At 38.0% G+C, this 27,948-nt stretch overlaps 4 protein-coding genes across 4 annotated transcripts; 3 read left to right on the top strand and 1 right to left on the bottom strand.

The window, feature by feature from the left end:
* Positions 1–88: 88 nt before the first annotated feature.
* LOC306846016 (thread biopolymer filament subunit gamma) lies at positions 89–7,138 on the top strand (the record flags this gene model as incomplete). Its single annotated transcript, XM_079379073.1, has 9 exons — positions 89–723; positions 802–862; positions 987–1,082; positions 1,417–1,596; positions 1,687–1,812; positions 2,458–2,678; positions 5,541–5,578; positions 6,804–6,836; positions 6,987–7,138. The coding sequence occupies 9 exons, from the start codon at positions 89–91 to the stop codon at positions 7,028–7,030; spliced, it is 1,434 nt and encodes a 477-aa protein (XP_079235199.1). The 3' UTR covers positions 7,031–7,138.
* Positions 7,139–10,239: 3,101 nt separating this feature from the next.
* On the top strand, positions 10,240–12,631 carry LOC306846010 (C-C chemokine receptor type 9-like). Its single transcript, XM_079379065.1, has 3 exons — positions 10,240–10,459; positions 10,701–10,768; positions 10,901–12,631. The coding sequence occupies exons 2-3, from the start codon at positions 10,718–10,720 to the stop codon at positions 11,951–11,953; spliced, it is 1,104 nt and encodes a 367-aa protein (XP_079235191.1). The 5' UTR covers positions 10,240–10,459; positions 10,701–10,717; the 3' UTR covers positions 11,954–12,631.
* Positions 12,632–14,003: 1,372 nt separating this feature from the next.
* On the top strand, positions 14,004–18,091 carry LOC306846009 (uncharacterized protein). Its single transcript, XM_079379064.1, has 6 exons — positions 14,004–14,242; positions 14,508–14,562; positions 14,648–14,676; positions 14,979–15,050; positions 15,450–15,529; positions 15,962–18,091. Exons 1-6 carry the CDS (start codon positions 14,156–14,158, stop codon positions 17,013–17,015), a joined length of 1,377 nt encoding a protein of 458 aa, XP_079235190.1. The 5' UTR covers positions 14,004–14,155; the 3' UTR covers positions 17,016–18,091.
* A 2,564-nt stretch (positions 18,092–20,655) lies between these two features.
* Positions 20,656–27,790, bottom strand: LOC306845997 (serine/threonine-protein kinase PRP4 homolog). Its single transcript, XM_079379034.1, has 15 exons — positions 27,704–27,790; positions 26,265–27,419; positions 25,988–26,128; positions 25,541–25,693; positions 25,381–25,462; positions 24,811–25,018; positions 24,237–24,310; positions 23,818–23,908; positions 23,535–23,682; positions 23,176–23,313; positions 22,597–22,750; positions 22,403–22,517; positions 22,133–22,284; positions 21,969–22,055; positions 20,656–21,470 (listed from the first exon to the last, which is right to left on the bottom strand). Exons 1-15 carry the CDS (start codon positions 27,748–27,750, stop codon positions 21,267–21,269), a joined length of 2,949 nt encoding a protein of 982 aa, XP_079235160.1. The 5' UTR covers positions 27,751–27,790; the 3' UTR covers positions 20,656–21,266.
* Between the last annotated feature and the right edge of the window lie 158 nt (positions 27,791–27,948).

Raw genomic sequence — 27,948 nt, 5'->3', positions numbered from 1 at the left:
ACATTGATCATTAGTCTCACTCTCCCTGCCTGCACTCTCTTCTCGGTTCAGACTCTGATCCTTCAGTGCTTATCCATAGCTGTTCACCATGGCTTTTTCCACTTCCTTGGCCTCTTCCAGGATGTCTGGGGGATATGGAGGGTTTGGTGCAAGTGGTGGAGCAAGACTGGGTCTGGGGCTCGGGGGTGGCGCTGGCTTAGGTGGAGGTCTTGGGCTGGGAGGAGGACTGGGCTTTGGAGCTGGTGGAGGTCTCGGCCTTGGCTTTGGTGGAGGTGCAGGAGCTGGTGCAGGACTGGCACTGGGTGGTGGTGGCGGTGGTGCACTGATTGCCAGTCCTGCATTCGCAATGGGTCGGGCCGTTGCTGTAGGAGGACTTGGTGGAAGCGCCGCGCTCGCTGTCGGTCCAGCATCAGGTGCTGCTGTGGCCCCGATACTATCCAGAGCGGCTGAGAAGCACACACTCTCTGGGCTGAATGACCGCTTTTCCACATACATGGCCAAAGTACGGGCGCTACAGCAAGAGAACGCAGCTCTGGAGGCCAAGCTGTCCCAGCTGACTGGGGGGACGGATGTGTCCCAAGAGTCATCTGTGACTGCCACGGTGGAGTATGAGGCCCAGCTGAGTGAATATCGCAACACATTGGAAACTCTCACCATCGACACTGTTAAACTGGAGATTGAGCTGGACAATGTTCGTGGAACTGCCCATGAACTGAAGGCTAAGTGAGTGTTTCCTAAAAAATAAAAAAGCTTTTTAATGCTATATATATATATATAAATAACATTTGTATTTTCTCTAAGGCTTGACTTTGAACAAGGAGTGAAGTTTCAACTTGAGTCTGACATTGCTGCCATGAAAAAGGTGAGAAGGATGACATTCAGTCACACAATGTATATCGAAACTGATCTCTTATTGACTTAAAATTTCATTATTTGTTCGTAGACAACTAAAACTTTGACCACACATGTCTGTATCCCTTTTTTAGGACATAGAATTGGCCTCTGATCTAAGAATTGATTTGGATGCTAAATACTCCAGCCTGAAAAATGAACTGGACTTTGTTAACAAAACACAGGAGGAGGTACAAATGAAAGATATGTGTTGATTAAAATCTGAAATGCATGCAAGTAACGTAAATATTTTTATTTATTTATTTATTTATTTAGTCACTTAGCAGACGCTTTTATCCAAAGCGACTTACAAATGAATTTTTATGAAAATTTTTATTTTAAATATAGTTTCACATACAAATATTTCACATACAAATACAAATATTTTGTAGAGTTATAAAAGTCTCTGCTGTCACTTTTGATCAATTTAATGCATGCTGAATTAAAGTAGTAGTCTATGAATAAAAGGTATTGTATTTTATACATTTAATATGCTATACTAATTTGTTGAATCTGTCACTGTAGGAACTGTCATCTTTGCAATCTAAACTGGGAACAACAACCATGGACACTTCAGTCTCAATGATTGAAGTAGACACTGGGAAGTCCTTTGACATCTCTGTAGCTCTCAACAAGATACGGATGGAATATGAGAAATCTGTGCAGCAACACAGAGACGAGGCTGAGGCGTATTACAAACTCAAGGTCAGCACACAGGAAGTGCTCACATTGTCTAAATGTTTGATCATTTTGGCATCCCAACTAAATAGATTTTATATCTACTTTTGAATCTAGATGGATGAGATTCAGACGACCAATGCCAAAAACACAGAGGCCGTGTCATCGACTAAAGCTGAGATCACAGCAGTCAGGAAAGAGCTGCAGACGCTGAATTTAGAGCTTCAAGGGTTTGTGGCTGCAGTAAGTGTTTGACTTTTTAAATGATGCACATTGAGATACAACGGATGTACGAGGTTGGTCAAAGTCACTTTTGACAGAGATGAAATGGAGTGCTGTTTAATCAAGATATTTTTAGCGGTGTTCAGATGGTAAAGGTGCTCAAAAGTAGCAGTTCCCTTGAGAAACTATGTTCGTCAGCAGTGTGAAACGCTTCACTGCAGGTTCTCAGCATATAATAAACATCTCTTGAATAAATCACAGCTGTCTGAGACAGGAAGCAGATGACATAGGAAGTGGTTTATTGATCTCAGCCATTTCATATTGGCTGCAAAAGCCCCAATGCCACAAGAGAAGTTGATGCAAAAGAACAAATTTCCCAGTCAACTCAAACGTTTCAAGAGTATTCTGACATCATTTACAATAAATTCAGTGTCTGAAAATAAGAGATATCAAAATGCTGAAGAATTAGGTGGAGTTTTTTGGCACTTTGTATGAAGCTGTATTGTAAAGTTGTAAAATTATGAAACCAAAAAATAATGAAAGCATTCCAGAGAACATTAAAAATATTAGTCCCTTGCCCCCATCTATGGAGAATATTTGTTTTGAAGTCATCCAAAAGGGGAAAAACAATGCGTTTTTACAGGAGACTGTTGTTTATGTTTTCAGTACATGACTCTGGAGCAGAGTTTAGCAGAGGCCCAGGCCCAGTCCAGTGTGGGTGTTGCTGAATACCAGGCACAGATCGCTAGCCTCACATCAGCCATAGAGGTGGCTAAAGCAGACCTCCACAAACAGATCCTGGCCTACCAAGAGCTGCTGGACATCAAACTTGCCCTGGACGTTGAGATCTCCACCTACAGAAAATTGCTGGAAGGAGATGACTTCAAGTAACTATATCATAATCTTATGGGTAGTTCACGTATAACATGATTAATTCAACACCAGGAATTTTGGTTAAAATAGGCCTATACATACATTTACAGTATAAAGTGTCTATTTTAGGTCAGTTCCAAGTTCCAACTGGTTAGATTTTAATTTTTTGGAAATGAAAGGGATTTTATACTGTTTTCTGATTTTGCTGTATTTCGTCAATGAATATATTTCCACACAAAGTCACTGAGCTGCTGTGCAACTCCAAACTAACACAGCGGGTGTTTCGTTCATGAATCAATTTACGTTTTTGAACGAATCTAGTGAGTCAATGATTCAATGACCCATTAATAAAGACAGTCACTTGCTTCATTCCTGAAAGAATCAGCCGTTTAAACGAATCAAATGAATGATTCAGTGACAAAGACTTGCCACCACCTACTGGCGGTTTTAGTTTCATTTCTAAAGTATCATTCAGTTATTAAAATAATTCAATATACAGTGCCCTCCAAAAGTATTGGAACAGTAAAGACAAAATTGCTCTGCTGGCTGTGGAGTCAAGACATTTGCAAATATGATGAAAAGATGAATATGAGACAAAACTACAGAATGTCACATTTTATTATTAGCCGTTTCAACACATACATGTTTTACCAAATAAAAAGAACAGCACTTTTAGAGTTCATCCCACTCATTGATGTGAGCATAAGTATTGGGACAGTTGAACATAAGGCAAATATAAAATATTAAAAGCTATTATTTAGATGCAGATCCCTTGAGCACAATCACAGCAGTGAGTCTGTGACCCATAGACATCACCAGACTCTTGGTCTCATCCTTTGAAATGCTTTTCCCAGCCTTTAATGCAGCCAATTCCAATTGTTGCTTGTTTTGGGGAGTTTCTGCCTTTACTCTCCTCTTCAGCTGGTGAAATTCATGTTCAATCGGATTTAAATCTGGAGATCGACTTGGGCAATCTAAGACTTTCCATTTCTTTGCCCTGATAAATTCCTTGACTGAACTAGCAGGGTGTTTTGGGTCATTGTCTTGATGCAATATGAAGCACTTCCCAATGAATCTGGTGGCATTTTCTTGAATATTGGTAGGCAAGATGGTTTTGTACCCTTCCAAATTCATTCTGCTACTGTCATCATACATTACGTCATCAGTAAAGTTGAGAGGGACTGTTCCAGAGACAGCCATACATACCCATGCCATGACACCACCTCCACCATGTTTACAGATGAGGCTGTATGCTTGGGATCCTTTGCAGTTCCTTTATTTTCTCCACATTTTTGCTTTCCCATCACTTAGATAAAGGTTCATCTTTGTCTCATCGGTCCATCAACACAGTTCAAAAACTCTTCTGGCTCACCTTTGTGCTTTTTTTTTGCAAACTCTAATCTTGCCTTTCTGTTTTTGGTGCTGGTCAGAGGTTTGCATCTTGCTGTGTAGCATCTGTAATTCTGTGTCAAAGTCTCCTGAGGACAGTAGATTGTCAGAGCATCACCCCAGCTTTCTGGAAGTTGTTGGTGATTTTACAGACACGTCTTTTAGGGTTAATTTTCACAGCTTTTATGATTTGTCTGTCATCAACTACTGTTGTTTTCTCAGCCGATCAGGTCGTTGTTGGTTGCTGGTGTCGCTGGTGGTTTCCAAACTCTTGATTTCTCTGCCCTTTGTTTTTGCTAGAGCTCTAACTGACTTCCTCTTTTCTTTTAACATCCAAATTGCTTGCTTTTCTCTCAAAGTCAGCTCCCTCATCTTCATCCTGGTTTGTGTGTGTCATCATCGAATGCAAGATTCAGAATGCAGAAGTAATAGATATAACTGATACGACACATTCCCTGCTTTTAATATCTGAAGAATTAATGCAACAGGACACAGCTGATCACTTAGAAAGACCTGTGAGGCAACTGTTCCAATGCTTATGCTCACATCAGATAGAGGAATGAAACTCTAAAAGTGCTGAACTTCTTAGCTGGTAAAACATGTATGTGTTGAATCACCCAATAATAAAATGTGACATTCTGTAGTTTTGTCTCATATTCATCTTTTAATCATATTTGTAAATGTCTTGACTCCACAGCCAACAGAGCAATTTTGTCTTTACTGTTCCAATACAATACAAATCATTGATCTCATAACAAGGATATTATTAATTTAAATGCATTCATGCCACCTCTGAGGCTCCTTAAACAGTCTGTAAAGAGGCTACACCTAAATGCCACATTTGTGTTCTTCTGTGCACCGCTGTAGTGCAAAGATGAATTTTGTTGATAGGTTACTGATTTCCTTTGACTGGTAACTTAATCTTGCTGACTTTGTCTTAGTATTATAATTCAATTTATTGTTTTCATAAAAAAAATTAATAGTTTATGAACACCAATTTATGAATTGTGACATAAAAATGAGACATTTCATAAGGTTAGAAAAACTTTACAAAGGCACTTTAAGGTGTCAAATATTGCCTCATAATGGGAAGGTTAGATTTGTCAGAAGGTGCTCCTAACTTTTTTAAATTAGTATTTACTCTTTCTCCCTTTTTTTATTAAATACAAGGGGTCATTAATGATGCTTACATTATCACAGATTTCTACACAATGTCCAAAGCTAAAGACCCCCCCCCCCCCAGTGAATTATGGCCATTTCCACCACCACCACTGAGTACAAGGATTCCACGTAGTAGCTTGATAATATTTTACAATTACTTTCATAAATAAATTGGAAAGTATTACCCTAACACACTTAGAAAACTGCTAGAAATGTGAAGTCAGCTACCTTTATACAGTCAGGGTGATAAATATAAAGGGATTGTCTATAGATTTGTACTGTTCACTGCAATTTTTTTTCTATACTTTTTTCATTATGACTTTCAGGGTGCCTGAGTTTACAGAGTCGTCCTACACTTTTTCAGGTGAGAGCTGCTTTTGTAAGTTTCAATGTCTTTGATTGAATTGAAACCAAAAGCTTGTGTCAGTTTAACAAATCGAAATGAAACAAAGCAGTGATGGTATCAAAAGCTATAGGGACAGTCATCAGGGAGTTTCCTGACTGCTTTGGAAAGCTTTTGCGGTCAGACGGTTGTATCTTATTGAGTGTTTGCTTGGTTACTGTTAATCACAAAAAGTTGTAATTATGAACATACATTGCATGACTGTTTAAATCAACAGAATGTGTCTGTTAGCTATGAGTTAGAATTTTTTATGATGGAGATGACAGAAAGATTTCCCTTCTATCTGAGATAACAGAGAGATAGATGACCAAAGTTTCACTAGTCTGTCACCATTTACACACCCTCATGTCATTCCAACCCCCCGTGACGTTCTTTTCTTCTGCAGAATAGACAAGGAAAATTTTGAGTTCAAGTGTTAAAATTTGCATTATTCACTGATAATCACTGTGACCGGATCATAGATATAGTGAAATTCAGATCAGTCCGATTTTTTAATGTAACATTTAAACAGGTTTGTAAACTGGAAATGCAGTCCCAGTCCTCATTCTCGTTCATCAGATTAAACAGATTGGTCAAGATATGCTTTAAAATTCACTTTTGTGTTCCATGGAGGAAGGAAGGTCATGTGGATTTGTATCTGTCCCTTTTAAAAACACCCTACAACTACGAAATTTGGCCTTGACGTGACAGCAGACGATCATTCTGTTTTCCTTTTTTATACACTTGATGAAGTGACGCAGTTGTTGACATCTGGATTTAGCTAGTTCAGCTAAAGTGGAAATCTGTGGTTTTTATGGGGAAAACAGTGTGCTAATCCATTCCATTCTGATAAAATATAAATAGCACAATAAGATGTATTATAGTTTTGATTATAGGCTTTCCTATTGAATAGTAAAGTCCGGGGGCATCTGCGCTTTTCCATCCTGTAGGGAGGGCCCTGCCCCACACCAGCACCCCCCAGGACTCCCCCCATAACCTTGCCCCAAAGGACATACAATCTAGATACATCCTGACAGGCAAGTTTCCCTCTAACATGCAAGGGCAGTGTAGGACAGAAACTGCTTTAGGTTTATGAATGTTATGCATTTGACAGATTATTATTAGTGCTCATCCCTTGTCTTTTTCTCTCTCTGTTTATTACTGTGTCTCTCTTTCCATTTCCATTGTCTCATTTCTCTACCAACAGCTGGGCAAATAAAGGTCAAAGAAATTATTACAGGTACATACACAATCATTTCAACCATATGATTTGAAGTGAAATTCTGTTCATGGAGTTTTTGAAATGCCCTTTCATTCGCCATGTGACTTTGCTGTATTCATCAGTCATGAACAATGCCGGCATGTGACTTCCCTCATCTTTCCTAAACAGAGACATCAGTCATCTCCGATGCAGATGATACCGAATCCTCTTGAATGCTGGGATGCATCCAGTCAATGCATCCTTGATGAATGCAGACCCCCCCCCAGCCCAAATGTGAGGAGTCCCATCCTTGTTTCTCCAATAAAGCTGCATTTTGGATGAAATCTTGTGTTTCATTTTTCTCAGTATATAATGCTAAGTCAGTCATTCATCAATTTACTGCAAAAATAGGCCTCATTCACATAAAAAAATCATATAATTTTGGTATTAGCACAGAAAAACTCAAAATTAATTACAGAATCCTCTTTGGAGTCATCTGAATGAATGAAACTGAACTTATCAGGCTTTTCGACTCTACATATGAGAGATAGGACTGTTTAAAATGAACAGATTTACTAGAAAGAATAACTTTTAATTGTATGAGAGAGTACAGTTGAGGTGGTGAACACGTTTGATTTTTCACTGGTTGGGTTTATTAGGTACCGAAAGGTACATAGTTATGGTCAAAATTATTTTTAGAAGTTCAAAAGCTCATTCTTTTGACTTAGAAACTTTAGTTAAGCATGTCTGTGTAGCACACACATTTACATAACAATACAGCGTAGAGCATAAATGCAAGTAAAGTGTAGTGCAAAAATGGACCTTAAAAGAATAGGCCTGTGCATGTTGGATGAAGTAGCTTTTTACTACAATGATGCTATTGAAGTTAATTAGTTAATCCCCAACAGCCACCAGAAGTATGTGACCTTTATGTGCTTTTAGTTGGTTCTATACTTAATAGTAATATTCACTTCATGGTGTATCACTTCTTCTTTAGATGCACTGATGCTAAACTCCTTCAGAAGTCTTTTAAAGTTGCTTTCAGACAGTTGTTGTGAGAAGATTTCATGTTTGCTCTATCGAGAAAATTGAGGAAGTCACACTTTGTGAAATCACGCTACCATCGTGTCATTTGTTTTTCTCACTTTTTTTCTCTATTTTAATTTTTCACTTTACCACGGTGATGCCACAGGGCTCATGACACTGTTCAAAACATCATGTGACTTAGAAGGGTATTATGGAAGCGTAGGCACTCAAACAAACAAACCCAAACTGATGTACACCTCAATTCAACCTTACTGTAGAGCAGAGAGTTAGGAAAACAAAAAGAGTGGGTGACAAAACTAACCAAGCATGGCAGCTACAGACAAGCAGCCGGCTAACAACCTGAAATCTTTCTTTCGTCACTGCATATGTCAAATAATAGTATTAAAATGCAATTTTGGGTTTCTCCAAAGTCTATGAGTGAAAACCCTCCAAACTAAAAAAAAAAAAAAAAAAAAAAAAAAAACAGCAATGAGGGGGTGTGTGATTATAAGTGCTTTGTTCCTCTATAGCCTTGTGGTCTTAGCATGCCGTGCAAATGTTTACCACAGAATGTTCTCAGTAGTACTAAGGTGTTAAATGACAAATGTTTGTCCTCATCTCTCTGTGCCAACCGTTACTAGGTGATGCAGTTTTATCATGCAAACTGACATACCAGGAGGGACACCACCTAAATCAAACAGATTTTCAGGTCAGTTTGCACTGATTTAAAGCAAGACATGGATTGCATCAGCTTCTATTTACACTTAAACAATTCTTGCATCAGTGATTGATCACTTTCAGGTTAGTGAAATAACCTACATATAAGGACTCTGTAAAAGTTAGCTCTTTTAGCAGTGTTCAGCATCGAGAGGAAGCAGTCTAACATGAATCACATGCTACCTCCTCAACGTTTTTTTTGAGTTTAACCAATCAGGGCTCAAACCACAGTTTGAGGAAGGCCTAAAAACTCAGATAAATAGATATGTGTGCGTGCATGCGTTTCGTTTGACCAGGTCACTGAAAACTGAAAAAAAAGAGGAACATTTGGTGGTTGGCTTGCGTAAAGGACACCTATAGAGGCCACTGGGTTTAATTATAGACATGTGAGAACGTCAACACCCGTCACCTCTTGTGGCATACACCTTGTTTCCATTTTTCCAACCTTTACCCATTCATGCGAATCAATACACCCTACAAATTATCGCACAGAGGGGCCGTTTTTACCAACGCCAGTCTTATCACTGAAAATCATGACTGGAAATGAGCGATAAGACAAATTCTGAAATGGCAGCAACAGATCCAAGATAACCTAAATCTTCTTGAAAATGTCTTGAGCCTGAGCTTTACGACAGCACAACCTAAAACTATCTTGTGTATCTATGCTAAGCTTGACAGTTGCTTATTGCAACTTGCACTCTTTTATATTTCATATTTAATTATTCCAAGGAGGGGTGTGCTGTACTGTGTCTGACGTGATTAAAGAGGAAATGTGTCATTTAACACAGAATATGGCATAATAGTACACATAAAAATAAGTGAAGAATGTGTCTGGTGAGACAATATTAATGATAAACAGGATGTCTGGGGCGCAAAGATTCACACTTAAGCAAGGAACCAAACACGCAATGACAACGTGTAAAAAAACTGCTTTAAAGATATGATCTACTCGTCTTATTTGTGATGTGTGTAAATGTAAATTACAATTACTAAAAGTTAGTAACGCTAAAACTTCAAGTGTTATTCATAGCCAGGGTCAAAAGTTTGTATGTATCATCTTTGTTGCGCAAATATATTGGCAAAAAGTTGTTGTGCATGTCATTGCTCAATTTTGTCGGTTAACGCATACTCAGTGTTTTACTTGTGCTACAAGAACTAGATACTGTCATGTCACTGCCAATGTGACTGATCACAGTGACAAACAAACTTTATAAAAAGGGAAGATAAGGATAGTTACAGGTGCTTCCTTGTTTTTTTTGTATTTGTTAATTAAGAGATATGAAAACAAGAGTTCAGTATAGGCAAACTAAAAATCTAACAAAATTCAAATGAATTCAGATGTAATTTTAAATGAATTTAGATGTATAACATCCGAATTGAGTGAACAGGGGAGACTACATAAGGCATGCATAAGACATTCACTCTGCATACACAACCTCTCACTTCAGAAAACTTGGTTAAGGTGCTGGTAGAGCACATTTTAGTCCTGTGCATGCAATTATGTATCACCACAGATAAAGGTGCATGCTGGTGTAATGATATTGAGGAGTGATTTCACACAGGTGTGTGAACAAATGCATCACATCTAAATCTCAGTAATTATGATTTTGAGGCACGTCCAAACATAAATTAAAAAACAATATAGTTTCCCATTTTACATTATACTATGTATAAAAAGGGCTTGTAAACAAACATTTCTGATCTGCTGTTGTGTTTAGAGGAGGGCCTATGAAGGAGAAAAAAAAAGTGCTGAAAGAGTTCACACTCTTGTGCGTCATTGTGGTTAAACCTCATACTTTAAAAACAGACGTTTTCCAGACGGCGCCAAAAACAACGTGAAAGTGATCTTAGCGATCAGCAAGACAGCAGACAGCAGCTCATCTGTGTCACTAGTCCTAATTTTTCTCAAAGAACGTGGAGTAAGTACTGGCTTTATGTAACAGAACATAAATTGATAATGATAATGAATTTAGAATTGATAGTGGTTAATTTCATTTAAACAGAACAAAATCAAAAGTCTGATTATTGATATGCACTGTTTTTGGTTGTGGATATTTGTGAATATAATATTTGGTGTAGGCTACTCTGGCATGATAAAAGTGAATCTTTGTTAATATGAGTATTTTAAATATTTATTATTATTATTATTTTTTATTTAAGAACAGAGAACATCAACAATGAACATAACCGAGTCTGCGACCCCATTGACTGGGCTGACTTCAGAATTGGTAAGTCCATGCTGTCTCACTATTATAATGTTTGCATACATCTTTAACATGAACATGATTGCAGTTTAAATGCACAGTATCAGGGTTAATAAGATAACAGCTCAGTAAGATATGCTTTGTTCAATTTAACAGGATTATGAAGAATCTTCCCCAACTATTGGTGATTATGAAGGCGGAGAAATATGTGACAGAGCAGCAGTGCGAGAGTTTCGAAGATACTATGAACCTGCTCTCTATTGGATAATTGTGATTCTGGGAGCCATTGGCAACTCTCTTGTGGTCTGGATATACACACACTTCAAAAACCGCCTGAAGGCGATGACGGACGTTTACCTACTGAATCTGGCTCTGGCAGATTTGTTCTTCCTCTGCACTCTGCCATTCTGGGCCGCCGACTCCATCTACGGTTGGACCTTTGGCTCGGGCCTCTGCAAAATCGTCTCTGCCATTTACAAAATCAACTTCTTCAGCAGCATGTTTCTACTTACCTGCATCAGCGTCGACCGCTACATAGTGATTGTCCAGACTACCAAAGCACAGAACTCCAAGAGGGATCGTCTCGTGTACAGCAAACTCATCTGTGTGTTAGTCTGGCTCCTGGCGGCCGTGATGTCCATCCCAGAGTTTCTCTTCGCTCGTTCGAAAGAGGATAATCAGGGCAATCACTTTTGTACGATGGTCTACTGGAACAATGAAAAAAATCGTACAAAAATACTGGTCCTTGCTCTCCAGATCTGCATGGGCTTCTGCATCCCTCTCATAGTGATGATCTTCTGCTATACCAACATCATCCGCACCTTGCTGAAGACGAGGAACTTCGTGAAGCACAAGGCCCTGAGGGTCATCCTGGCAGTTGTGGCTGTGTTTGTTGTCTCTCAGCTTCCATACAATGGCATGTTGGTCTTCGAAGCCACTGAGGCAGCCAATATAACCGTCACAAACTGCAAAGAGGTCCAGCGCTTTGACATCGCCAGCCAAGTTATGAAGAGTCTCGCTTACATGCACAGCTGCCTAAATCCGTTCCTTTACGCCTTCATCGGAGTGCGTTTCCGAAAAGATGTCTTTCGACTTTTCCAAAACCTTGGCTGTATTCCACCACTCAAGAGCTCCAAGTTGCTGCAGGGAAGCTCTCACCGCCCCTCTGTTATGTCGGACACAGAAACCACCAATGCGCTCTCATTGTGATTGGTGTCAGAACACTGTCAATGAGATTTGCTTAGCAAAGGCTTCTGTTTTGCTGCAGGTGCTTAGCATCTGCGTTTCAAAGCAGAAGTTTGAGGTTCCATAGGAGGACTTTGCATGCTTGAAAACATGCTGTCTGGAGGAGGGTGAAGTAACCTGCTCGCCACAATAAGATGGCTGCGGTCTTAAGTAATGCATAACAAGAGTTCTCTTTGTTTGACTGGGCCATTTCTATGAATGTCAAAAATCCTGATCAAATAATTGTATGAACAGTGTTATGGCAGGGAGAGTGCATGGTTACTGTTTTGCCCGTTTAATTGTAACGATATTTTCCATCTCTTGTTCAGCATTAACATTTTCAGTTCATATAAATGTTGTATAACAACATGATTTGTCATGTATGAGCACTGAATTTCTTCTAAAAGTGTTTTTAAGTGTTCCCCCCAAAATTATGAATGTTTATAATCGTTACTGTATAAAGATATTTTTTGTCTTTTCGTTGCTGCAACTGTGAATATTTTATTCATGATTTAAAGCCACCTGTGTTCATTCAGGGTGTTTGAGTCTGTTTTGTTAACTTCACACCAAACATATTGTATATATATTTGCTGCTCATTTTGTAAAACTTCAAACAGTATATTAAATACAAAATGTCAATAAAATCTGATATACGTGCTTCCTAATTGTAGTCTTAATCTCTTTCTTTCATAATGCATCAACACATTTTCTCCATTTTGCATTGTTATCATTAGGTACAGCATCAGAAAAGCTGTAACTTTTGCACACAGAACAGTTTGTCACTGGGACAGTACCTGCAAAATTAATATTTGTCCTTATACCCCTAAATGGTGTCTTAAGGGTAATGCACTTACTTCAAGGCTAAATAAGTCACTAAATAACATGTGCCTTTGATAATTATTTTCCAGTGACAAGACATCATTTCACACTTTCTTTCACAATTTCTCATTATGTCTACAAGCATATTTCTATTAATATAAAGGTGTGAATAACTGACAACTTTTAATGTGATATTTGTCATTCAAATCTGGCAGGCGGCCACAAGTGTGTACGTTGGGACTATGACGTACACTATCTGTCTGGTGTACTCACTGTGGGTCTTGTGGGGAGACATGTACACTCACTAGAAAACAGACACGTGCTTGCACACACCATACACTCAAAAGTACCTTGAATGGACATACAGGATGTGGCACTGAAAAACACATAACTTTCCACATTATATCAGTTTATTAGAATGCAAAATGATGATGTGTTGTTTTATACATCTTATCTACTGATTTAAACAAACACTGCTGAATAAAATACAGTCATATGGGTTTTTGTTTAAATTATGGTTTATTTTTATTATTTATATATATTTTTTTAATGATGTAAAATGTAAAAGGCATTGCAGTTTCTTTGCTTTTGAATACATTTGTGCAGTGCAGACAGGGTCAAATAACCACAAAGCACAAACACGCCTTAAATCTGTCGGCTTGCTCTACTCACGACAGGAAGTGGCGTACAAGCCAGAGTATGTTCTTTCCAGTGTGTGCAGGTACATGTGACTGAGGCTGGCTGAGGTTAAACATATCACTTAAAAAATTAAATTAAATTAAAACGTATAATAAAAACACTACATGCACACTGTGACGAATCAAATCTAAAAGCTTATTAAAACCCTTTTTGCCTATAAGACTCCCCCTAGTGACGAACATGCACATTCTTCCAAGCATTAAACGTTAAAAATGTTTTTTAAAAAGTTAGAAGGTGTAATATATTGAGTCGTTTTCCAGTGTTTAGAATTATCCAAGCACACAGATGATACAGCTAACACTATACACGTGGACTAAAAGCCACAAAAAATGGATTGAATGCATTTTTTTGTTTTTAAACAAACTTCAATTTCCCCATAGCATTCACTCACAGTTGCTGCTGGATGTACAGATGACTGCTCAGGAATGAATGGATGGAGGATGGCAGAGCGGGCGGTGTGAAGGGTTGACATGGTTTCAGCATGCCATTATTTGTGTTGGACGAGGAAGTCTCATGTGCTTTCAGTTTTGACATATATGATTATATTTTACGACATGTTCGCTCATCAAAACTCAGCGTCCGTCGTGAACTTAGACGACGAAGAAAGAAAAGCACCTGGAAGAACTTTCCACATGATCTTATTTAGTCGAAAGGATCTATGATTTTTCTATGGAAAGCACGAAGGATGAAATCGGCTGGAAGTGGCATGGAGTGGCTTGCAGCGCACCTACTGTTTACCTGTCTACCGCACCTACTGTAAGTGGCAGGAATATGAAATATAAACTGTTAAATAAGGAAGAAAACAATCATAATTTAATATGTAAATAGAAGAATACATAACCAATCACAATTTAGTATGCAAATTAGCCTGACATCATCGCTTACCTGCCAAAGTGTCAGTGAGAGACCTTGAGGTCAATCCAAGTTTTGAATGGGGTCTTCATAGAGTATTATGAAAAGAAATCAGTAGTGCATCACTGAGAGCTCTTGTCTTGTGCATTTGTCTTATGTATAATTGTAGTGTACCTGGGGGGTCCAGACCAAGTCTAGGACACATCTCACACCACTACTTGAAGGTGAGTGAATGTCTTCGATACAGTTTTCATAGTTTCATTCCAGACATGGAGGGATGTTTTATCTTGCCAACTTGTTTCATTCCAGGTACCTCTTGGCCAGCAGAGTGTGATAAGGTAAGGAGTTTATTCTTATGCAAATGACCAGTTATATGAGACCCAAAAAGAACAGAACCTTTTTATATGTATTACCATAGTCCAATCACGTCATGGTTTTGAAAATATCTTGTTTTAAACTTTGAACCTTCACTACTTTGTCTTTTCCAACAAAAGGTTTCAAATATTATTATTTTTTATCTCTGCAAGTGAAATGTTTTAATAGATGTGTTACATATAACTAGACAGTGTGTCCACATAGGTAACTTTAGATGACATATCCTTTGTCTATTGACACTCTTGTTTGAATATTCTGTTCACAGGACGTCTACATTACTCAGTTAGTACAGCGGCTGGAAAGTCTGCACATGTCTGCGGTAGTGAACACACAACAGGTATCAGTGTTTCTTCTGTTTCATATGGAGTTACTTGAGATGCCACTGTAACTGATGATTATTTTGTTTATATATATATATATATATATATATATATATATATATATATATATATATATATATATATATTCTTTAAATTAATTTAGATTATGCATGTACAGTAAATCCAAGGTGTAATAAATGTATTTGTCTGAATGTCATTGCATTAGATGACAAAGTATCATACCGAGTGGCATTTTTTTAAACAAAAAATAACTAGTAAAAGAAAGAAAAAAAAGCGTTAATTTCAATGTTTTATATTTTGTTACTCAGTAACATGTATACATTTGTAAGTAATATGTGTGAAAATTGTATATTTCATTGAAAATCTTAAAAATTGAAATGCAGTTTATTTTGCAGGTATCTTTGGAAAGCATTTCTAATGGCTGTACGGCACAGGAACCAACCACCTGTTGCAGCCAAACAAAACCATCCCAAGTGTAAGTAGATACTGACTTCTTACTGACCTATTAGGCATTGCCAGCTAGATGACAGGCATCAGTGTGACAGGGTCATCTAAGTGTAAAGCATTTTGAAATATCAATTATTTGCGGTAGCATTTTGAAATAATTACTATTTGCGGTAGGTGTTGTTACCTACCTATACGTTTTACACTTTTTTATTGTAAAATAAATATTTTAGAAATGTAAATGAGGACTTGGCACAGAGACTTCCTGTGTTTGCCAGGAATCTTAACCTTTTGTTGAACTGAATGTAGCTTTGTATCATGCTGCAACACTAGACTTCTCACACTTTGCCAACCTGGAACTGATACTCCATGCCACAATACTTGGATATCTATTGAAGAGGTTAAATGGCATCTAGACAAATATTTATCTTGTAATTGACATTTTTGTACTAATTTTCTTCAGCTCAAAGCAACATCATAAAACCCAGTTAAGGATGCTGTCACACAGATGGCAGAGGCTTGGTCTTCAGCCTTCAATCCTCTGGGACACACAAGAACACATTTCTCAACATAAACCTGAGGTAGAAATCAGACCAGAACTGGAAATTCACCCCATACAGGTCAGCCGCATTGTTTCTCCAAGGAACGAACGACCAGATGAGATCAAGACAATTAGTAATTCCCTTTGTAGCAGATCCAATAATGAATGTCTTGAAGGAAATGCAACTGAACCATCTGCATCAGTCGAATCTGAAAACAGTGACCTCTCTGACCAAGAGAAAGACAATAAACCTATATTAAAATGGGAAACTGCTGTAGAATTGGACCTGAGGCCAGACATATTTGATAGAGAGCTAGAACCTACAGTGACTGGAGAAGGAGAGCAAGTGTATCCTGAGGTTCTTCCATTTCCACTTAAAGATCTCGACTTTAGTCAATTCCAATCCACAGCAGATGATTTGGAGAGCCAGCACAACTTGTTTTTACCCGACCCTTGTCTCACAGCCATGGCTGCACGCATGATAAAACTGGAGAAACTTCAGATTGCAACTATACAGAAAGAACAAGGGAAAGCGGTGAGATCTCGTCCAGCAACTGCTTTAGTTCGAAGCGCCAACCGTCTAAGATGTGTGGAAAGCCCTTATTCTCAGGTAGAACACTTGAGGACTAAAGGCAATAATTCAGTTTTACAAGATGTAACGAAACTCGCCTTTTCTTCAAGCTCTCACTCAAAGTCTACGTATCATAATCGCCCCTCGTCAAATGCTGGAAAGGTGTGGATTGGATTTCAGCAACCACAGGCTTTACCTAAGAAACCACACTCTGGTGTGGTAAAATTAAAGAAGACTGATGCCCTTGTTCAAGATCTTGTTGTTCATTCGAGCAGGTCACAAAAATGCAGTAGTCCAAATGGCTCGAAGAGATGCAAACGCTCAAAGAAAGCCATGCCAAAGTCTCAGAAGACTTCTTCTGAAAAGACTAGTGGTCCTGTTAAAGCTCTTTGCAGGAAAACATGATATAATTATTTTTAAGGGTTTTAAGCTTTAAGATTGACAGTGTGTAATTACCTGTGTGCATGTTACTGTATTTAATCTTCCAAATTCAATACAAGTTGAGCTCCATCAACAACATTTGTGGCATGCTGTCAGTTACCACAGAAAAATAACTTTAGTTTTGGGAAAAAACATCTTACACAGTAACCCAAAACATTTCTTCAGTAGCTCTTTGTTTTTATTGATACAGACAAATGTTAAGAAACTTGTGCTAACCACATGCAGCAAAACTAACTGGAATAGTGTTATCTAAATATATAAACACTTCTACATAAAAATGAAATGAAACCAGAATATAAGTCATTGTGAAATTCACCATTTATTAATATACTTGTGCAATATTGGCTGTATAATCTGATACAAAATGAACATTGTAATGCTGTGTACAGATGTCAGTAATTTCCCCCTTGAGTGGATAAGATGATGAGCTCTTGAAAGGCACTTCAATAATAGAGTAGAACAGCAGCTGGCCATCAGGCTCTCTCTCACGCTTGGAATCACACGTGGCCATGACAGTAGGGAAAATTTTAACACTTACCCTGAAAATAGAATTGAAAATGGTTAGTTGTGGTTCAAGAATGGTTACTTTTGTGGGCGACATGCAAACATGTATTTCTTAAAAAGGAAAAGCATTACCTTTTGTTCGATAAATCTGGAATGTGTAATACCAGATTGTAACAGTTTTTATGTATGTTGAGTAAATTTATTTTATGAACCTGCATTGTTACTATATAGAGCAGGGTTCCTCAAATCTTTCTCTGGAGGTCCAATCTGCAGCAGCTTAGCTCCAACCCTGATCAAACTCACCTACCTGTGATTTTCTAATGATCTTGAAGACTCTGATTAGCATGCTCAGGTGTGTTTGATTAGGGTTAGAGCTAAACTCTGCAGGAATGGTCCAGATTTGAGGATCCCTGATATAGAGTGTTTGAAGTATAAGTATGAATTGCTTATAAATTGCAAATTTAGGTGGCATTTATTGGGTTTAGGCAAAAAATGGAGTTATACTGTATAAATACATTTGGATTTGACTAAATTATAAAAAATAAAAAATAAAAAAGAACAAAACCAGAATCAGTAACTGTCACATTTTTATCATAGGCTAAATGAGGAACTACTCCTTTTTAACCACATACTGTATTGTCAGTTCAAAATCAATAGCTTAATTTTCGTAAGAGCTCGCTCTAAAACAGAAACCTTTTTTCAGATGAGATTTCCTTTAAGAGTCTTCTTTAACAGACAGCACCTATAATACAAAGAATAAATATACCAGTATCTTGGTACATTACAGAAAGTACACATTCCTGAAATATCCTGGGGAAATACACACTCATCAGCCGACACACAATGTGACTAAATCAGTCCATTTTTTTAGGTCTTGATTATAAAACGGTCCAACAACGAACCTCTGTGGTTCACACCAATGGATAAAGTCAATGCAAGGTCCTCACAAAGCTGAATATAGATTGGTTATTCTGTGATAAGACCAATAACAACACTGGTAGATAATAATAATAAAAATCATTTATAAAATAAAAGTGTTTTAATACAGGAAAATATACAGCTGCCCTTATATTTAAGAAAATGGCCCCTATCATTAAATTTGGCAACTGAAAACTCATTGTCTGCTGCCAAATTCATTAATATCATCTAATATCTACAGCCCTGAAAAGCTGGAATAGAAATTAGACATTAATTGATACTACACATGAGATGGAAACATTAATCCTATGAGAATTAGCCTCTGAACTGGCTGTTTGTTTCTAATCAGAGCTTTGCTTTGTGTTGGATCTAAACATGCCTTTAGGAGTGACCTGGATAAAGGGCCTTGAAGAGGTCTCGTCCTTTTGAAAGCAGAGGCAGGCAGGAGGATGATGGACAGACATGTCTCCATTGGCCAGAGAATATACTCGAACACAAAGAAACAGTGGGAGAAACAGCACAAACAGCAGTTAGTGTTGATGAAACAAAGCCCACCATAAGCTTCCTAAGACGCTGAATTATGTTCTTACACTGTTATTATTAACTTGCATGAAATTCTTGAAAGACGGACAACTTGTGGGAAGTCTAAATTCATTTTTTTTCCACCACAAAACAGCTTTATTTTTATATTGTTTAATGATAACAAATAATGTGAATTTACAGTAAATTCAAATTATTCCATTATCATGCAGGACAGGCTTTGCAAAAATAACAAGCAGATAATTCTTCCAGCATACTTTATGACCGTTGTATAGATTTGGAACATAAGGAATTGAGATATGAATAAAGAAGCAATTACCGCTTGTAACAAGCAGATTCATAGATCAGAGCAGGAAAACCCCTGTATCAAAAGACAACATTGTCACAAACACAAGAACAGTCACAAAAAATACATCTAAATATTTACGCATAGTGAAAATCACACCAGAGGGTTTGTACAGTAGTGCACTGGAAGCCATGAATATAACATATTCTCATGCATATTGAAAAACACTCAATAGATTATGCAAAAACTATGACACAAGTGTGACAACTCTGAAAAAGGTGAGGCATGTCTATCAGAGGCAGTACACTGAAGGTGCTTGGTCCATGAAAAATACTTGGATTCACCCTTACCCTCAATGTCAACCGTAACCGGTTCCTTCCATTTTTGAGAAAGTGACAGTCAGTCTTTTCATTCATACCGACTGTTTTGTCTCTGTGAGAAACACCACAACAGAAGCTCTGTTCCAAAATCTAGTGAAGCTGCCTTACTGCCTATTGCGTAGTAAAGCAGCGCCCTCAAAAGCGAACATTTTGGAATGCTCTACGTAGGTTCATGACTGCGATACTCTATTAAACATAATAAAATAATGAAACAATCAATATAAAAAGTCATACAAAATTTGAGTCAAATAGTTTTTCATTTTACACTTTTTAATAATAATTTTCAGTATTGCGCAAACGTATAGGGTCAGTAAGTACATTCATTCAGAAAGGTTGCATTAAAAAGACAAGGACATTTATAATATTACAAAAGATATTATATTTCAAATAAATGCTGTTCTTTTGAACTCTCCATTCATCAACGAATCCTAAAAAAGGTATCATTTTTTCCATAACAAATATTAAGCAACAATTATTTTTTTAACACTGAAAATTGTAATAAGTGTTTCTTAAGTACTGAATCAGCATATTAGAATGATTTCTGAAGGATCATGTGACAGCAAAGACGAGTAATGGCTGGTGAAAATTCAGCTTTGCCATCACAGGAATACATTACATTTTAAAATATATTAAAATAGAAAACAGTTATTTTAAATTGTAATAATAATTAATAATACTACTTTTTTAACAAATAAATAAAATTAAAGACCCCAAACATTTGAACAGTAATATAAAATAATATAATGTAATATATTTATGATGCCTCACTAGGTTTTGGTACAGAGCAAAAGGGTGACAAAGGGTTTCAATGCATGTCCATTTCTCCAAATTACATTCTGTAAACATGCAGGAGAAGCCTAAAGGGCTTTATGAGGACACTTTGGTTTTGGGCTTGAAAAGAACGCAAAATGTTGATGCCATTTGCTTTGGAAGGATTAGCTTACCTTCAGTGTACCGATAGAGGTGTACAACCTGCCTTTACAGAGGAAGCTTTCCCTGTAGACCAGGTCAAGCAGGACCCAAGACCTCAGATTCAGCAGAAACACACCTAGGGCAAGGGGCATGCCGTGGGCCTGCACGCCAGGTTGAGTTCTCACTCTCACACCTAAGGGAGGGTGGATATAGACAGCATTTATGCTGGTCTTACTTAACGTCACACTCTAAACAGTCCTTGGTGGTTGAGTAATATTTGGTTTACATCAAATTCTACAATTTTACATAAAATATAAAGGTTTGTGAACTTAGCACACAAATGGATATTTTTACATTCTGAACATTGAGCATAATATCAAATATATTTGAAATTATTATTAGCAAGAAGCTGCGTATAAAGCATGCAATCTGAACAATATAGATTATCTTGAAAGATTTTCTGTTTTCTGAAAGATTTACAGCTTACAGGGTGTCTTGTAGGTCATCTAATAATAATAAAATAAAGTAAATCTTGATTGTGTCCTGCTCTGAAACATACTACAAATCAGAGACTAAAATAAAATAGCAAGGCAATAAAATATGCAAACGTCTTTTGTTGTCGGAGTCATATCTGTAGATACAAAACCATCATTAATCTCTGAGGTATGCTGCTGATCATATCCTCTCCTGGATGAAAGGATGCTGTAATGCCTGATTGATGGTGATCCGCTTGGCAGGATCCAGCATCAGAATCTGGTCCATGAGATCTTTGAGCTGAACAACCTTCTTTCGCTGGTCCTCTGGTAGCACCTGGCGACCCACCATGTCCATCGACAGGTCCTTATTTGGCTTAATGGTACTCATGACCGTGATCTTTTCCTGCAGAGAATGAGAAAAAATTGAAAAGGTAAAAAAAAAATGGATTTAATTAGTCTAAAGTAATTTAGACATTTTTCAGTTATAAAATTAGGGCTGCACGATTAATGGCAAAAAGTACAATTGTACTGTAATTTTTTTTTATTGTATTATTTTTCTAAAATACAGTATTTTTTATTTTACAGTGAAATTGCAAGAGTGTAATTTATTTATTGTTTAATATTTTTATATTAACTATTATTATTATTTAGTGAAGCCAAAAGACAAATGTCCAATTGTGGACACTAAAGGAACAAGCTAACTAACTTTATAAATCATGTTGATATACAAACCATAATTTTTGGCCTAATTGTGCAGCCAAATAAATAAGCACAGCAAACCGGGAGCTTTTAAAAAACTGATTTTTTTTAAATCAGTAATATTACAATTAGATCATTTTTCCCCACAAATCATGCAGCTGTATTTTCATTTTTTTAAGTGAATGGAATACATAACACTTACCCTCTCAGTGACCTTATCGACCTCTGTATACAAAAAGTTCAAGTTTTGGTCAAAGTGCTGGTCCTTGAACAGACCCTTCCTGATCATCTGTAAATATATAAAAAATATTTAATCTATTTTTTAATACATTTCGTTTTAATTCCTAATATCTGATGAATTTTTACTTTATTAGGCAGTTTTCCTTTCAGGTCCATGGCAAGTTTTAGCATGTGGTTATTTGTTTTCCCAGGGAAAAGGATTTTCCCTGTGTATAGTTCATAGAGAGTGCAGCCCACAGACCACATATCAATTCCGTAATCATACGACTTTCCGATGACTGCAAAAAGAGGAAGAAAAACACTTAAAGCCTAAACAAGCATTACCCAATTTCAGATGGGTTTATTAAAACTCTTTTTTTCAGATGGTTTAATTTGATTCGTTAAGTTTTTACTTACTGATCTCAGGTGCCCTGTAGAAGCGGCTGACCAGATATGGTGTTATGTCATTGTCAGCCACATGTGATGCTGATCCAAAGTCGCACAGCTTGAGAATGGTCTTGGATTCGTTCACCTTTAGAGTATTAAATATGTTTATATAATAAGACAAGAAGTCAGCGTCCAATATTTATGGCACAAGAATTGTGACTTACTAAAATGTTATCGGGTTTGATGTCACCATGCAGGATGTTGTTGCGCTTGAGGTGTTTGAGGGCCAGGAAAAGCTGCTGGCTGTACGAACGCACAGCCTTGATGTGTAGCCCAACGTCCTTGCCATATTTCCTCAACACCTCCCGCAGGTTCATACTGAAGCCAGAAAAAAATTAAGTTGCTTTAAAGGATTAGTTCACTTCCAGAATAAACATTTCCTGATAAATTACTCATCCTCATATCATCCAAGATGTTCATGTCTTTCTTTCTTCAGTTGAAAAGAACTTAAGGTTTTTGAGGAAAACAGAGGATCGTGCAGAGCCCTTTGAAGCTGCACTGAAACTGCAATTTGGACCTTCAACCCCCTGGCTCCCAGTGAAGTCCACTACATGGAGAAAATACCGGGAATGTTTTCCTCAAAAACCTAAATTTCTTTCTGACTGAAGAAAGAAAGACATGAACATCTTGGATGACATGAGGGCGAGTAAATTATCAGGAATTTTTTATTCTGGAAGTGAATTAATCCTTTAAGAGAAGAACTCAAGCTACACTAATGCATATGAATCTGCTGACTAATGTACCTGAGTGGTTCGAACACCAGACACAGATGCTGCTTGTGATAAAAGTGTCTAAAGAGCCGCAAACAGTGGAACTTATCATCTGCATCGGCGTCATTCAGTTTCTTCAGAAACTCCAGCTCTTTGAGTCCAGTCTTTTGCCTGTGGGAGAAAACACGTGGCCGTCGGTAACAAAGACCACATCTACGCCTACTCTAAATCTCAGCTCCTATCCAAATAAATCCCCATGACACAATTTATTTGAGAACACTAAAACTGTGGACGTAACCAACACCACACATTGTGGTTTGATCAGAAATCCAACTGTACCAGACAGAAGTGTTTAAATGCTAAGCATTCAGCTTTTAAGGGAAGTGTCTTACATCATCTCATTGTTGCGTATTATTTTCACCGCCACTTCCTGATTGGCTCGGGCCAAGTCTCTGGCTCGGATCACATTACTGAAGACACCCTGCCCAGTGTAGCCGTACACCCCGTACCGTTTGTCCAACACCTCGCCAATGTTCACACCTGAATACATTAAAAGAACAATCACAGTTTTGATGTCCTCTTTAACATGAAACCTAAGATATTTTTCAATCTTATAAACAAGTTTTGGATACTATAGGTTTAAATACAGCATTTGCTTTAAGACAACTGACTTACGGTAATAGCCTTCTGCATCTGTCCAGTTATCTCTGAGACTTGGGTTCTCCTTGAAGTCCTTGCCAATGCCTGCGGCCCGTAACCTGGCACTCTGCGGAGAGAGAGTAGATGTGGATTTGTCACTGTCAACATGATTGAATTCGGAGAGTTGATTAAAATGTTCATTCATGAACAAGTGACTGACACCATAAGAGACCATTTCAACATCTGAGGGGCCTCGAGATCCAGTGAGCACCAGAGTCAGATTACCCACTTGGGAAAAAAGCTTTGAACAAAGTTTCCAGTACAGAAACAACAGCTTGCACAGGACTATGCAACTCTACCTGTAGAGATCCCCTTACATGGACAAATTAAATCAAATTCTGGGGCTTGCAAAGCCATTGACCTATGCAATGGAGAGCAGGAACTTGGCTACTCACGTCAAAGTAAGCAGCAAACATGTCATCTGACTCTGTGAACATATCTGGCGCTGATGGCTTTTTCAGATTAGCACCTAAAGAAAAAGAACAATGATGCAATGAAAGGAACGTAGACTTGCTGATAACGTATCAGACCACCTTGCATTACATCAGAGTAAATGTTTCATGTCTCAAATTTCAATGAATCTCCTTTTTGTCTTCCTAAACAACTGATATGAAAGCCATTTTAGACTTAATACTGACACTTGTTGGCATGGATGTAGCATCAAGCAAATGTTATTAGTTACTAGTGCGGTCTCAGAAATATATTTGCAGGTGTATTTATTAAATGATATAAACTAATACAATTTCACAATTTTAAGATCACTCCATATGAACTGATGAGTATTCATGAGCTCTCACTGGTTATGCGATCTCAACATGAGCGGGGACCACCTTTTGCACGATATAATAGTTCTCATGTATATTTCTCATGTATGTGTATATCATTTTAAACATGATTGTCAAACCTAATCTGAACTTTTTAAAGTGGAAAGTGCACTTTTAATCAAAAGATATTTTGCAGATGACATACCATCTTTTTCTTCAGAGACAAGACTATGCTTGGCTTTCACATTATCCTCAAATGTGTCCAGGTTCTCTTGCTCGTAGGCTTTGACATCAGCAGCCACACGCTCGAGGATGTCATCGGGAGATGGCGATCGGCTGCGAGAGCTACTCTGAGGACTGCCATGCTCTGAGAATCCTGACATGTTACTGTCCTCATTTCCTGGCTTATACTTCTGTACAGGACACAATATAAACAATCACATTACATACTCTACTGTTCAAAAGTCCGGGGGTTGGTAAAATGTAACAAAACAGTTGCGCTGCTTAATATTTTTTTGTTGAAACTGTTATACATTACATTTTTATTTGATTAATAGAATGTTTAAAAGAAAAGCATTTATTAGAAATAGAAATCTTTTGTAACATTATAAATGTCTTTACTGTCACTTTTGATCACTTTAATGCATCCTTGCTGAATAAAAGTATTCATTTCTTCCTAAAAAAAAAAACAAATCTTATTTATCCCAAACATTTGAGCATTAGTGTATAGCTAAAACAAAGTAAAAGCCATTACAACAGATTAAAATATTCTAACCTGCACGATGGCCAAGCGCTGAAGTCTCCTCTGTTCTATCAAAGCCTCCTCATCCTCTTCATCAAGGTCATAATCCTCCAGCCTAGACAGATTAGTATTCAAAATTCAGTCCAAATATGATCAGCAACAAAAGCAAAACATAATTTTCATTACTACTCACACTTCATCGTCTGAGTCCTCCTGCTCAGGCTTCATTCCTTCAGACAGACTGCCCTTGAACATGTCCTCTCTTTCCCTGCTCCTTCTCTTCCGCCTTTCCTGTGATCCCGAACGTACCTGCTGTCTACGCTCTGTCCTGTCACGATCCCTAGATCTACACAATATTAATTCCTTTTTAATTCTACTGAGAGATGTTATAATAAGTAAATTAGCATTCAGATGTAAATGTGATGCTCTTTGTAATTAAAATTCCATTAAAGCCCCTCGCTTAAGGACAGCAACCAAATCTGTTTACCTTTATTTCTACAGAGGATGTGTAAAATAGGTACACATTTATGAATTATTATTTGTACATTTACTTTTAACTCATTGTAGCTTATTGGATAGTTGTATCATCTAAATGGGGAGTTGTTGCATAGTTTTGAATGCTACCGCACACCACAGTCACCTGTGTCTGAGAGGAGACCTGCCGGTTCGTCTCCTGGGAGAACGGGACCTTCGTCTGACAGGTGAGTGATTTAACCTTCGTCTGGAGTTCAGAGAGGGACTTTCCTCGCTACGGCCCCCTGCCACATCACGAGATCGCATCCTGCGAGTATAAGAAAACAATATGAAAGTGAGTTTAGCAGAAATTTAATTTTGGGTAACAACAAGGAACGTTCATAAGAACAATATTAGTAATAATCTATCTATCTATCTATCAAAGACTTAAACAGAGCTAGAACCTGTCATTAGAGAGTCTCTGTCGATCTTCTCTCCGTCTCCTCTCAACAGACCGGGATCGGCCTCTCCTTGGAGGGGATCTGTTGTGACATGAAGGTCTGTCCTGTCTGGATGCCCTGTCTGTGCTCTGGGCAACAGGGATGTGTTCAGGTGAGTGGTGGCCCCTGGGACGCACAGACAGGCTGTGCTGTTCTGGAGGTTGTTTTCTGCTAGGAGATCGATTCTCTTTTCCAGATGAGGCTTCTTTTGAGGGTGCTTTCACAGATTGTTTGTCTCTTTCCCTGTCAGCTTCTGGCAAGTTTGCATTTCTTTCTTTAGATCCAGACCTGCTCCTTCTTTCTGAGGATCTGTGGTCTTCAATTTGCTCTTCAGGCCGTGTAGTTGATTTTTTGTTGCTTGATGGCAAGTCCTTGGACTTCACAGGAGATTTAGACCTCTGACCAACATCTTTGGATCTCTCTATGCTCCGGGATCGTCTCCGGTCCCTTGCTTGGATGGGAGTGCTAGGTTTCTCACCGATGTTAACTTCTAACCCAGTCTTACTAACTCTTTTTTCTGATTTATGGGCCCGGACTGCCATCTCGTCAGACATGCTTCTGTCTTCCAGCCAGGGATACATTTTTTCATCATCCATGTAATCCTGTCGAGATCTTCCAGCATGTCCCCGAGCATCAAAACCTTGTCTCTGTTGCTCACCGTTTTGCACAGCTTGCTGGATCTCGCCATCCTCCTCTGAATCGGAGTTATAACCCTGTAATATCAGTCCCATACCTGATTGCACAGCCCCTTCCATCAGCTCATTATCAAGCTCTGCTTGAATCATGGCCCTTTGTTTCTCCAGATCCTCCAGAGCAGCAAGGTCATCAAGTCTGGATCGCTTTGGAGAGATGACTGCACCTTCACAGCCAGCAGAACAGTCTCTATCATCCTGGAATGAGTCTCTGTGTTTCCGCTTATGTTTGTGTTTGTACTTGTGCTTGTGGTCCCTCTCATCTGGTGAGGGATATTTATGTTTTCTGTGCTTGCTCCGATGTTTGTGTTTTCTTCTCTTGTGTCTTTCCGCCCTGGCAATGTCCATGTTATCTGCTTTCCTAGCTCCATCTTCACCAGGTCCATATTCATTTTCATTCACACTGTCAGAGCTCTGCACATCATCCCTGAAAAACAGTAAAGAACAGTACAATAATATGAACATACTTATTATAGTCTACTTTTGAAGGTATTCGGGACCTATGTTCCATTGTCGATGGTTTAAATATACAAAAACATACTGCTGGTTTGTTAACCACAGAAACCGAGAAGTGTGTTAACTGATATTGACCCAAAACTACACGTCAAACAAGTTGTACGGAAACGTTTTAATTTCCAATACACGTAATCCATATGTATATATCTAAGTACCAAAATGATGCAATATAAAGTCAGTAAAGGTGTTACTTACACATAATCCTTCGCTATTGTTTTGGCTAACACGTCCATGTTCGCCATCTTGCTTGTTCCTGCTGAGTCGTTTGACAAAGAGAGTCGATTCACAATTCAATCTGGCTATGCTACCAGTACTAACTTAAAAATAAGCAATCAAATTGTCCTCCAAATATCAATTTAAAATGTTCGTAACATTCCCGTCTCAGTATACATTATTGTACGGTGGCTAAAGGAAAAGGAAGTTCAGACCAAATTGACTGA

This window comes from Barbus barbus (genome assembly GCF_936440315.1).
Source record: "Barbus barbus genome assembly, chromosome: 26".
Lineage (NCBI taxonomy): Eukaryota > Metazoa > Chordata > Actinopteri > Cypriniformes > Cyprinidae > Barbus > Barbus barbus.
This window is presented reverse-complemented; position numbering and strand designations above follow the sequence as displayed.

What these genes read in the sequence shown, in the direction of transcription:
- LOC306846009 (XM_079379064.1), top strand. Translation starts at nt 14,156, where the DNA reads ATGGAAAGCACGAAGGATGAAATCGGCTGGAAGTGGCATGGAGTGGCT. An exon ending in ACCTGTCTACCGCACCTACT is followed by an intron (nt 14,243 to 14,507) that starts GTAAGTGGCAGG and finishes GTATAATTGTAG; the next exon opens with TGTACCTGGGGGGTCCAGAC. An exon ending in CAAACAAAACCATCCCAAGT is followed by an intron (nt 15,530 to 15,961) that starts GTAAGTAGATAC and finishes AATTTTCTTCAG; the next exon opens with CTCAAAGCAACATCATAAAA.
- LOC306846010 (XM_079379065.1), top strand. Translation starts at nt 10,718, where the DNA reads ATGAACATAACCGAGTCTGCGACCCCATTGACTGGGCTGACTTCAGAA. An exon ending in CTGGGCTGACTTCAGAATTG is followed by an intron (nt 10,769 to 10,900) that starts GTAAGTCCATGC and finishes TCAATTTAACAG; the next exon opens with GATTATGAAGAATCTTCCCC.
- LOC306845997 (XM_079379034.1), bottom strand. Translation starts at nt 27,750, where the DNA reads ATGGCGAACATGGACGTGTTAGCCAAAACAATAGCGAAGGATTATGT. An exon ending in GAGGACTCAGACGATGAAGT is followed by an intron (nt 25,463 to 25,540) that starts GTGAGTAGTAAT and finishes TAATCTGTCTAG; the next exon opens with GCTGGAGGATTATGACCTTG. An exon ending in CTACAGGGCACCTGAGATCA is followed by an intron (nt 22,285 to 22,402) that starts GTAAGTAAAAAC and finishes CTCTTTTTGCAG; the next exon opens with TCATCGGAAAGTCGTATGAT.